Source organism: Lupinus angustifolius, chromosome LG07, assembly GCF_001865875.1.
Source record: "Lupinus angustifolius cultivar Tanjil chromosome LG07, LupAngTanjil_v1.0, whole genome shotgun sequence".
NCBI lineage: Eukaryota > Viridiplantae > Streptophyta > Magnoliopsida > Fabales > Fabaceae > Lupinus > Lupinus angustifolius.
Window position 1 is genome coordinate 5,036,329 of NC_032015.1, and position 13,019 is coordinate 5,049,347.

Here is a 13,019-nt window from a genome sequence, read left to right on the forward strand (position 1 = left end):
GTTGTCAGTGTAAAAAACTATTATACTGTGTATACATATTAAATCCTTATTTTAAAGATGGAATGAGTTTTTGAAGTTGAGTAAAATTATCAATTGCAATTTGTTTTGATCACCCTTTAAATGAGGCTTATGATTGCTACAATCACTTCCAAAAAATTGTAATAAACAATTGATGGCCAAGGAAACTTTTCCAATGCTGATGGTGGAAACATAATGGATTAATAATTGGATCAGTGGGTTAGATGTTGACTAGGTTTCGGGTCCTAGCACTATGAATTTTGATTATTTGAATAGTGTAGAATGGCTTAATTTAAAGTTGTTCCAAAACCATATAAGATACAAAGAAATACTTCAGAATAAAATAAAAGAAGATAAACCTCAACATGACGGGAAGGTTGTTTCAGAAGCAGTAACAGTAGTTGAAAATGAAATACCTTCCTTTTCCATTCAAAGCAATCAAGAATAGCTGATATTACAGATGAATTAGTTTCTTTTATGTTTTGTAATTTTAAGAAGCTGCATGAGCCTTGATCGATTCTCATATACCACAGGAACTTGTTTGAATCCTCTTGGAATGGCTCTCATGGCCAATTATCTAAATACATATTTACATGTACATAACTTAGAATATATAGGTTAGCTGTTTTTTTGGGTACTACATTCATTAGACAATCAATTTCTATTTGAATGCATGACTATTTCTACTAATAAGTGTCAATCCGAGGTTAATTGAATTGTTCTTTCTCCTCTTCATTTTTTTTTTCTTAGCGGAAATGTATCATGTTTGTCAAACTATCAGTGTCCGGATTTTAGGAACAATTTTATCATCTTGATATTAGGTAAAAATTGAAACCTAAGCAACCCTTAAACTATATTTTTAAATGGAAGATGAACCAAACAAAAGATAGAGATAAAGATATAGCAGGCTAAAAAATTGAAGGTATTTACGGTAAACAAAAAGAATGATGAACCAACACATGCAGTGTGTGGGTATCTAGTTGACCAAAATTTGATTCGCTATTAAATGTGAGTCAACCTAATTCACTAAGCTCATTTTAGTGCTAATCCATGATTAGCCAAGCTAAGTAGCTCTACTTATAAAAATTCAATTTCTTAGGAGATGCAAAATGGGAAGATTTTAAGACAACATTTTTGTAATGAAAGAATAAGGAATTATTATTCAAACCATGTCTCACACTAGTCAAAATATGTCATCAATTCAAAAATTAAACATTTATAATTTTTTTATTTTTGCTTTTAACGCAGAACATACTTTAAACCAAGATATAATAATAAAGGAAAATGTTGAGGTTTCAACCAAAATCACTTCCATGTCATTAACTTTCCCCTGTTTTGGACTATTTTGGATAAGTGTGAATGAGAAGATAACTTTAATTTATTGGAAATGTGTAAAAAATTCATATACGAGTTACCTTTATCATGTTAAATGAAAGTAGCCCCTATTTTCACAAGGTTCTTTCTTTATAGTTTCCTCAATCTTACGTATTGAAATCATCTTACAAGCTAAAGTAATATTTACACCTAACACCTCCGTCTTTCTGATGTGATATTATTTGACCCCTTTTTATACTATATAATAATAATAAATACCAACCATAGAAAATTCTAAAGTAAGCACCACCCTCCTCTTGTGTACAAATTAGTCTCAATGATTTTCCATTTTCATATCATTTAGCCATAAAAGATAAATGGGTACCTTCTTCCCTTCATTTCCCTTTCTTTTGCTCCTCCTTCTTTGCCTCACATCATTCTCTTTTGGAGCCACTCTTCAACAAGATGAAGGTATATAGCTTATTCCCATCCTTGCTTTATTTATTCCATGTTATAATACTTTGGTTATTATTTCATGCAGTTCATTAATATTGAACAATGAACATATACATATATTAATTATTTGACTATAGTCTCTTATATATGTATGTGAATATATATAAAATGCAGTGGAAGCTTTGAAAGACATAGGTAACACACTTGGGAAGAAGGATTGGGACTTCAGTGTAGATCCATGTAGTGGACAGAGTAACTGGAAATCGGTTAATCAATCAAAAGGGTCAGAAAATAGTGTCACATGCAATTGCTCCTTTGCCAATAACACTGCTTGCCATGTAATTAGCATGTATGTGTAGTTATTCTCTCTTTAATCATTTGGTACTTTTTTTGAGAAGAAAGCTTTTTTTTAACATTAAAATGCATAGGATATTACGTTGTGTGTTTTAATTTATTTTCATTTATCTTTTTTACTACTTTAGTGTTTTTTTGTTTGGGTTTTGTTTATGTCTATTTCTAGAGCACATTGTGTGAGTTTTGTAGAGGAGGTTTAAAGGTTTATCCCTTCCTATCTGATGTATCATTTTAATTCTGGTCATTATTAAAATTTTACTTATAAAAAGTATAATACTAAATAAGCAAATGTCCAAGAAACAAAAAAGAAAAAAAATATATACTAATAATATAAGAGTTTTTACATTATCATTACATTATCTACTAATTATATTTAATTATTATTTATTTTTCAAAAAGTAATATAAATAAATAATAGATAATATATTGATTATGTATAAATCTTTATAATGCAAATATTACACTCAAAAAATAATATAATACTTTAGTTAGTTGAATATATGTCGGTAGAGAGTTACGGTCTTAGTTGGTTGAATATATGTAGGTAGAGAGGTCCGGTCAACAATGCTAAAAATATTATAAAAGCTATGTCAATAACATTCAAAGGTCTTGCCAAAAATATGTTCAGATTAAGGTAACTAGTAGATCATAGAATTTTCAAAGAGCAGTTTCATTCTAGTACATCTTCACATATTTAATTATATAAAAAAAAATCATTATTTTAAAACAATTTCTTGCCAAAAAATTCAAACAATGCATAGTTTTTTTCTGTCCAGAAGGAGATCCACAGGATGTCTTGCAGGAAGGGGATGAAAGAAAAGAATAGCAAAGAATTGAAGCCTATTGTGATGTTTTTAGTACATTTATAAGAAAGTGTGGAATATGTTGTATATTAAAAATAAAGAATTATAATATCATGTATCCTCAATATAAAAATTGTGATGTAATTCTCCAAAATGAAATACATAAAAATCAAGTACTCCATATATCATAAAATAAGAAAGTGGGTTGACATGTATGCTGTGATTTACCATAATATTACATAACATTACCTATTTTGCATTAAGCCATTAACAACTTTGATGGTTTTGAATTACCATACAGTGTTTTGAAATCACAAAATCTTTCTGGTACTCTGCCACCAGAGCTTGTGAGGTTGCCTTATCTACAAGAAATGTATGTAACACTCTAATTTACACTATCATTCCTATATTACTTTGTTTAATTCACTCATATGTGATTGAATTTTTGGTTTTGTTACAGTGACCTCACCCTCAACTACCTTAATGGTACAATTCCTATACAATGGGGTACCTTAAATCTTGTCAACATGTAATCTCTCTCTTTTGCCTAGTTTGTTATTTTGATACTTGTTGTACTCTACTCATTTATGAAAGATGAAGAATGAATCTAATTGTACAATGTTCTTTTATGTTAAGTTCATTTTTGGGAAACCGTGTAACTGGTCCTATCCCAAAGGAGCTTGGAAATATCACCACTCTCAAAAGTTTGTAAGTTTCTGGTTTTCCCATTACAACTTGTCTATTTTCTTTTGTGTTTTTTAGTATAATCAAGGGTATCTCATCACCCTTTGGATAATAAATTATTTCCTTTCGAGGATTGAGTGATGCTTTACACCACTAGACAACGTCTTGTTAGTTCTTTTCTCTTGTGTGAGTGTATGTGGATGTTTTTAGAGAAACCTAATTTTTAAATTGTTAGGGTATTGGAGTTCAATCAATTATATGGAGATCTTCCTCCAGAACTTGGGAATCTTACCCAGATTGAAAGACTGTAAGCCCTTCACTTGACTCTGACATTTTCAGATTAGTAGTTGTTTTGTATTACTTCTAATTTTGGATGATTGATACTAGCTTCTGAAATATTATTTGTTGCACATTCTATTCTATCAATTTCATTTGATTATTTAACTTCTCTGTAGGCTACTTACCTCCAACAATTTCACTGGAGAAATACCTGCAACATTTGCTAAGCTCACTACATTGAAGCATGTGTAAGCTTCTTGGTTGTATTTTTCTTTTATTAATCCAGACTATCATTATTATTTGTCAAGAAGCAAATTTCCTAAAAGCTTAAGCTGTTAGGTGAAGGCTTATGACTGGTTTTATGTCTCTTAACTTTGTTTAAAATTCATACTGAATATATACCCTCCTATCATGCAGAAGAATTGGTGACAATCAATTCTCTGGAGCAATACCAAATTTTATACAGAGCTGGATAAATCTTGAGATACTGTATGATTTCCCCACTTTTATTTCATGCACTTTAGTTGTTGTTTTACACAATGTCATTTCTCTGAAGCATTTTGTTTCTGTAAATATTTTCAGTGTGATCCAAGGGAGTGGTTTCAGTGGGCCAATTCCTTCTGGAATTTCACTTCTGAAAAACCTCACTGACTTGTAAGTATGGTGGTTTTTTAATGGTAAATAAAGTTTCAAAATTAACTTGTTCTTTTATTGTGTGAACCAAAGCTTAAAGTATTAGGGTATGCAGGAGAATTACTGACTTGAATGGATCTGATTCACCTTTTCCTCAACTTAATAATATGACAAATTTGGAAACACTGTGAGTTAGATAATTTGATTATGTTTATTATTTTCACTCTTAATTAATGCCTCAATAAGAAACTTTTTAGGGTAGAAATTGAAAGATGCTTATGTCTTATCACAAACTGATGTTATTGCCTGAATGGTTGCCAGAATATTGAGGAGTTGCAATATTACTGGAGCATTGCCTGAACATCTTGGAAACTTGATTAGTTTGCAACTATTGTAAGTTCTTTCTTCTCGTTTTTGCTTTTGTTTTGTTGATGATGATAACTTTTGAATTTTCTTGCAGTATTTTGTTATATTTAGAAATGTTTGTAGTTACACTCATTAGTTGGATTGAAGGAATTCAACATGCTTATTCTGTTCACCACATTATAGGAACTATATTTTTATGTTCCTTTTATATAATTTTCGTCTCAGACAGAACATATTCTGGTTATATTTTATTTTTCAGAGACCTAAGCTACAACAAATTAAGTGGGCAAATCCCAAGCAGTTTTGATAGTCTACAGAACATGAACATGCTGTAAGAACTTTTATACACTATTCATTTTCCTTTGATAGCTTCAATTTTTAGTTTGGAAATTGGAAAAATGTCAAACTAGCTGCTTCCCCTGGACATATAGTATTGTCATGTTGAAAATGGAAACTACCAATCTGTTTGTTCAATTCAACTCCTCTGGTTGGTCTTTATGTAAATTATATATATTATTTCATTTGAAACCTACAGTTATATCCATCATTTGGTTTTCCTTTAATGTTCAGACCATAAAGTTTATTCTTTTGAAGAAACATTTTCTCTACCAGAGAATTATCTTCCTATTTCTTTTTTAGGGGAAAATAGAAAATAAAGAAAAATGAAGAGGAAAGGTTATAAGAGTAGTTAAGGGGAGCAGACAGAAATATGGGGGACTTGAATTGTTGTCACTGATTTATGTTAGTGACTGAATCAAAGCATATTCGGTGTGGTCAAACCAGTTAATTAATAGAATATTCCTTTAAGAGTCTAGATCATTTGGATAGAGTTCACTAGCCTATTTACCATTTTGTTGGTTAATCAATAGTTTGATCTTATGAATTGACTTTTTGATATTGGTTTTACTAGATTTTTAGCTGGGAATAATCTCACTGGACCTCTGCCTCATTGGATTGATAAACCAGACTTTGTGTGAGTTACCTTTCAAATACTGCCTATGTGATCTGTTGATTTATATAATTTAGTGATGTGTTTGTATCTCTATAGAAAAATGCTAACCTCATCCATTATTGGTTCCTTTTCCGGTATTCATTTATGTCCTGACTCCTGACGCATTTAGTGATGTGTGTGTATATACATATAGAAATGCTAGCCTCCTCGTCCATACGAGGAGGTGAGAATCCTCAAATCTCTTCATTGGATAACATCACTTTCGTATGTATTAACCAAAAATTTTTTTTGAGTGTGTTCTGGCAAATTTTATAGAAAAAGAAATTCCGAGAAATGTGGATCGTTCATTATGGTTTGAGCTAGATAACCAAGCTGCAAAGGATCCATATTTTCATATCTAATATTCTTAGAACTCTCCTGAGAAATCAAGTTCTGTGAAGTCAATACTTTGGATTGTCACAGTTTCTGAATCACATTCTATGAACCTTACACAGAGATCTCTCATACAACAACTTCAGCATAGGAAACATAGAGCAGCAGACTTGTCAACAGGGAAGCGCGTAAGACTCTTTAACTATTGTGCTGTTCTTTCATTCTTCATTTTCATTTTTTTCTTCATTTGTTATTTTAAGAAGCTACCTGATCTTTGGCCATTTACCATATGCCATAGGAACTTCTTCTCATCCTCTTCAAATGGAAACAGCTTGTAAGTTTGATGTACATAGTGCTAAATTATTGGATTATATATTTACAAATATAGTACTGGTTATAATGTGTGCTGACTCCCCACTCCTTTTATTTTCTCAGAGGAAATGTTTCATGTTTGGCAAATGTTCAGTGTCCTAAAAGTAAGTTGAATTATCGTAGATTTTCTTATGGATTGTTAAGCATCATCTTAACATTTGAAACTGATGAGTTTTTATTTATTCATATATTTCACACACACATATATAGATGAGTTAAAATGATTTTATAGAAGTCAAGAAACGGAATATTGTCTTATTGAAGTGTCCAATGAAATGTCCCTGGCCAGGTTTCCAATAATCTCTATCATAAATCGCTCATGACCAAAAATCATACTTCATGGGATAGATGAGAATGTAAAAATTTAATTTAGTGAATATCTTTTCCTAATGGGTAATAATTCCTTAAATATTTGCAAACCAATTCCTTCTTGTTCCAGCAATGTACTCTCTGTATATAAATTGTGGTGGAAAGCTCATAACTTCTAATGGGAGTAAGTCATATGATGATGATTCCAGTGACATGGGAGCAGCTAGATTTCGTCAAACTGGAACAAACTGGGCAGTTATGACTGGTGGTCACTTCTTGGATAGTGGTCGCTCAGACTACTATAAATGGTCTAATACAACTAAGCTTGCTATGGACAATGCTGAACTATACATGGATGCACGTGTTTCTCCAAATTCTCTGACTTATTATGGATTTTGCATGGGAAATGGAAACTACACAGTGAATCTCCATTTTGCAGAAATAATGTTCACCGATGATAAAACATATAGCAGTCTCGGAAGGCGAGTATTTGACATCTACATTCAGGTATATGTTTTATATTTTCCTCCCTTGATTATTACATCAGTGTTTTAAATTTTGGTAGTGGTCATGGTCGTGGTTACATTTTGTCCAGCCAATACAGTTGCAACTGCCGTGGGACTCCCGAAACCACAATATTGTGGTTACAGTTGTAGTTTCAGAATGCAATTTAAAACATTGATTCACATGTTAAATACTGAACAAGTTGGGTGCTAGTATTTTGGGGCATCAGGATACTTAATTCAAATCCTTTAGAAGACTGTGTAATATAAATTAAATTCTATCATTAAGTCATAACTCATAACCAAAATTTATAATGAAATAATAGTGTAAAATTGTGTTCTAAATATTTTGAACATTTGTAGACTAAAAATTTATTAACTTGCAACCATTACAAGGATTTTTATGTGGATTTAAATTTTGCAGAGAAAGTTGGTAGTGAAGGATTTCAATATTGCAGAGGAAGCAGGGGGTTTTGATAAGGCAGTCATAAAAAAATTCACTGCTGCTGTCACTAGTAATGCCTTGGAGATCCGCTTATATTGGGCTGGCAAAGGGACATCTTCTATCCCATTTAGATCAGTATATGGCCCTCTTATATCAGCTATATCTGTTCATTCTGGTAGGTTGTACTTCTCTAAAGTTTCTTATTTTCCGCCATCACCTTTATTGTCTAATCTAATGTAAAACTCTTTCACAATAATCATGCAGACTTTACACCCCCATCGGAAAACAGTACTAGCATATCTGCAAGGGCTGTGGTTGCAATAGTGGCTGCAGGAGTAATTATAATCATCTTGGTATTTGGCATACTTTGGTGGAAGGGCTGTTTAGGACAGAAAAGATCAGTGGAAAGAGGTAATCAATGAGAACTTGCTTCTGTCATCCTGATGACCAACCTTTTGAATGAAACTCTTCAGTGGAAAATTGGGATTTTGCATGTGTGGGTTATTAATCTGTGTGTGTAACTTGTTGTTTAAGTATCTATTTAGTTGACTTTTCATTCTACTTATGAATTTTGCTAACTCCTCTTGAAGAAAGTAACAGCACTGAGATGGCGGATCCAGTGAGGCCATTGGTTTCAAATAATGACTATTATGCCAAAAGTGTTAATGATGTATAGTTTTCCTAATATATAAGAGATATCTGATTTTTGTTTGCTTTTGTTAACAGCTCTGGAGGGTTTAGATTCCAATAATGGCTTATTTTCCTTACGACAAATCAAAGCAGCAACAAATAACTTTGACAGAGCCTTCAAGATTGGAGAAGGGGGGTTTGGTCCTGTTTATAAGGTATACTCTGCACAACCAAACACTTCTACTTGATCATAAAAAATTATATTGTTGTTATTATGTTAAAGTTTATTGAATCTTCGCCGACCATTCAAAAACTATATTCCATTCCCTGAAATCCAGGGCATTCTTTCAGATGGTAGAATAGTAGCAGTTAAGCAGCTTTCTGCTAAATCAAGGCAAGGGAATCGTGAATTCATTAACGAGATAGGGCTGATTTCCGCTTTGCAACACCCCTGTCTAGTTAAGCTACATGGCTTCTGTATGGAGGAGGATCAATTGTTGCTGATATATGAATACATGGAAAATAATAGCCTAGCTCGTGCATTATTTGGTAATTGTTTTTCAAGTTTCATTGTTGTATCTATAATAAACTAATGATATACAATTTTGTACATCTAATTATACTCATATATATTACTTTTTTCTAATTTGCGTTACAGTCAGAAATGATGACCCAGAAAAATCTCCATTGAGATTGGACTGGGAAACAAGGCAGAGGATTTGTGTTGGTATTGCTAAAGGCCTGGCTTACCTTCATGAAGAGTCAAGACTGAAGATTGTTCATAGGGACATCAAGGCTACTAATGTATTGCTGGATAAAGATCTCAACCCAAAGATATCTGATTTTGGTTTAGCCAAGCTCAATGAAGAGGACAATACCCACATAAGCACCAGAATAGCCGGAACTTAGTAAGTTCCAATGTTTTATAGTTTTGCACTGATCTTTGCTGAGCAATATTTTGGATATGTTATCACACTCTAAAGAAAGAAGTCAATAGTAGAGTTCATATATTAAGATATATTATCCAATTTAATTCTTAAACTTATATTGAAATGTTACATGTCTCCATTCTCCACTTAATGTAACGATGAATTCTGAATACTGCAGTGGGTACATGGCTCCTGAGTATGCAATGCATGGTTATTTGACTGACAAAGCAGATGTTTATAGTTTTGGAATTGTCGCATTGGAAATTGTTAGTGGGATGAGCAACACCATTAGCCAGCTCACACAAGAGTGCTTCTCGTTTCTTGATTGGGTAAATAATCCTCTCATCTTCTCATGCATTCAAGCCAAACTGATTTCGAGAATATCTTGCATTGTTGTTTACACTGTAGAAACTAATACAAAAGTTTCATTCAATTTTCATCTCTTGACACCATTGAAGGGTAATTTATGTTGCTGTTAGTAACTTAATGTCCCAAATTTAAGATTACCAAGTATGCATAATAAATTTCGTCAATTCTGTGAAATTCTGGAGGCAAATATGATGATTTCTTTCTTTGCATAGAGACTATTGTTTTTATTTACTTATACCCTATTGTTTTTTAATTCTGGAGGCTTTAAATTGCAGTTAATCAATTTCTTATAGTTTTAAAATGCGGTCCATAACCAAAATTTTGTCTGCAATCTTTTTATGTCATGAGAGTCTCCCCAACGCCTTCAGTTAACCACAATTGCAATAAATACAACTTAACCACAGCTGCAATTTAATGTGAATATTTGAATTGAGTGTGGAATCAAAGGGATGCTTACACTTTACTATACCAGGTGCACGTGTTAAAAGAAAAAGGTAACCTAATGGAGCTTGTAGATAAAAGGTTGGGTGGAGAATTCAACAAAGAGGAGGCAATGTTGATCATAAAAGTGTCTCTTTTATGCACAAATTTTTCTCCAACGCTTAGGCCTGCCATGTCTTCAGTGGTAAACATGCTTGAAGGAAGAAGTGTTGTGCATGAGGTGTCAGACACAAGTGAGGCATTGGATGATGAGAAATTTGAGAAGATGAAACAATATTACCAATAGATGGGGAAGTAAGACAGGTGAGAGTCACAGCCAGCTTATACCAGTATTTTTCTCTCTACTCACCTTTTGGTAAAGAAATAATCCGTTTTGAACACCGACCTTTTCGTTATCCCGAGATCTAGTGGAAATTTATACTATTAGACCAACACCTTGTTGGTAGAAATTTAAATATTTAAATCTGATGAGTTTTTCTTATAGGGGAAATAGAAAATTAGAGAAACTGTAGAAATTTCATATGATATATTTGAATAATACATCTTCCAATGGTTTTATGCAGACTTATTGTTACGTCAGGAAAAGGTTAGAGTATCATAAGTTAGTTAGATTAGAGTACACTGAATATTCTTTTAGACTCTTCAGGTTCATTACACAACCATCATTCAAAATGTCAAAGTACACGCTCCTCATCAAGGATGAAGATCACCTATCTCAAACGGTGTCATATCTCATGTCCCAAATCAAAGAGAGTGCTCCATTCTTTTAAAATTTTATTCACGTGTTAATATATGATTGACTTGGAACAGGAAATGAGACACCATTGGAGACAGATGATCCACATCCCCTCATCAAGACATGTAAATTGAGTGTATAGTACTCACCAAAATGATTATCTCAGTGGGAGCTCCACACTAGTTAAATGAATTTGTGGAAAGTTGTTTCTGTGATAGACATTGTAGTTAATAAAGAACCACAATTGGAATGAATAATACAGGATGGATGAAGATTACAAGAAATTAAAGTAAATATTGTGGGATGAGGATTACAATAAAAATAATTTGCTCACCCGAGATTACAACATGAAAGATAATTTAAACAGGGTTTGGAGGAGATTTACAATGTAATAACTGAAATTTTGAAACTAGAGGTTATGATAATTCATAGAAAATCAATTCATAGGCATTAGGTTGATGTTCTTATATCATTGTAATCAGAATCCATGCATACTATGACTAGTGTCTTTTCACTCTTTATCTTTGCTTTATGATTCAAATTTTGTTATTTAGATCCTCCCACAACTAATCTCATCACTTCCTTTGACATATAGATGAGAAATATTCATCTACTTAAAAAAAAAAATAAAGTAACTAGTATTTCTTCGAAATTCGACTCGTTATTTAACTCGATAAACTTGGTTCATGAATCAAATTAGTCAAACTTAAGCTAGAAATTAAGTTCGTTAAATAAATAAACCGAACATGAACTGAATACAGTTCGACTCGTTAGGTTCATATATTGGTTAGATATATTTTATATATATATATATATATATAACTTTTTATGTTTATTGTTATCATATATATATATAAACAATGTTATATTTATATATGTAACCTTGTGTAGTTTTTAAAAAAATGAATTAAATATTTGAGTTATCCAAATGAACCATTCAAACTAAACTCGAGTTAAAAAATAATTTGTATTGAACTCAAGTCAAGTTTCGAGCTAAACTAAGCTGAGTTCTAATTCTACTCAATTAAACTTGTTTTCGGGTCATATTAACAACAATACTTGATAATGAAAAGCCTTCCTTTTTCCATATTACAGGTAGAATTAGTTTTTTTTAATATGTTGCTTTTATATTTTGTAATTTTAAGAAGTTGCGTGAGCGTTGACCATATAATTTGTAATTTCAAACAAAATCCCTTCCATGTCATTAACTTTCCCCTGTTTTGGACTATTTTGGATAGGTGTCGGTGAGAAGATAACTCATTGGAAATGTGTCAAAAAATGGAATCAGACGGTTCTTAGGTACTAGAGAATGATATTTTTTCTTTTAGTTTAGAGAGAAATATGTATACATTAGTAGTATAAGATTTTCTACATTATCATATTAGTATTCATCCTTTATTTTCAATCATTGATTCTTATATAAAAATACAAATGAATAATAAATGATATACAAATTATATATTAATATTTACATTATTAATGCATAAATATTATACTCTAAGTTTGAAGGATAAAGATGTATTCTCAGTAAATAAGGGATGCAAGTATTATTTCCTGTAGTTTTTTCTTTGTTATTTCATAGCATAAAAGGATTTACCAACAAAGCGTTGATCTAGTAGTATAAGGTCATACTAAATTATAGAATAACCATAAAGTTAATAATTCAATTCTTGTAAGTAACACTTTTTGAAAAAACAATCATATATCTGATTAATTCCTTATCTAAAATGTAAGAGAAAATTCTGGGCAGGACAAAAAAATAGCAGTTGATTTTAATTCCAAAATTTGATATCTGAGTTACCTCTATCTGGTTAAATGAAAGCAGACCCCATTTCCACAAGGTATTGTCTTATTGCATATTCAAATAGTCTTAAAAGCTATATTAATAATTATTCCTAACTCCTGTGTTTCTGATGTATTATTTGCCACGTACTACTTTTATACCATATGATAAATGATTATAATATTTATGCAAGTGTAAAAGTTTATATAGTTATTGATCTAGAATCTTTTTCATTACCGGAGAGAGAAATGTTATGTAAAATAAAGTAAAA

At 31.6% G+C, this 13,019-nt stretch overlaps 1 protein-coding gene and 1 long non-coding RNA gene across 3 annotated transcripts; one reads left to right on the forward strand and one right to left on the reverse strand.

The window, feature by feature from the left end:
* LOC109351950 (probable leucine-rich repeat receptor-like serine/threonine-protein kinase At3g14840) lies at window positions 1,472-10,609 on the forward strand. Of its 2 annotated transcripts, XM_019593677.1 has the most exons (24): window positions 1,474-1,803; window positions 1,963-2,137; window positions 3,247-3,318; window positions 3,406-3,474; window positions 3,582-3,653; window positions 3,865-3,936; window positions 4,085-4,156; window positions 4,326-4,397; window positions 4,491-4,562; window positions 4,657-4,728; window positions 4,863-4,934; window positions 5,167-5,238; window positions 5,818-5,880; window positions 6,354-6,419; window positions 6,530-6,565; window positions 6,667-6,707; window positions 7,043-7,419; window positions 7,840-8,035; window positions 8,125-8,271; window positions 8,587-8,705; window positions 8,829-9,039; window positions 9,149-9,398; window positions 9,598-9,748; window positions 10,261-10,609. In XM_019593677.1, the coding sequence occupies exons 1-24, from the start codon at window positions 1,710-1,712 to the stop codon at window positions 10,513-10,515; spliced, it is 2,898 nt and encodes a 965-aa protein (XP_019449222.1). In that variant the 5' UTR covers window positions 1,474-1,709; the 3' UTR covers window positions 10,516-10,609. The 2 variants fall into 2 exon arrangements, with proteins under 2 accessions (XP_019449221.1, XP_019449222.1); XM_019593676.1 differs by having other exon boundaries at window positions 1,472-1,803; window positions 4,326-4,562.
* Window positions 10,579-11,148, reverse strand: LOC109351952. Its single transcript, XR_002108307.1, has 2 exons — window positions 11,073-11,148; window positions 10,579-10,850 (listed from the first exon to the last, which is right to left on the reverse strand). It is a non-coding gene; the product is annotated as an uncharacterized LOC109351952 (long non-coding RNA).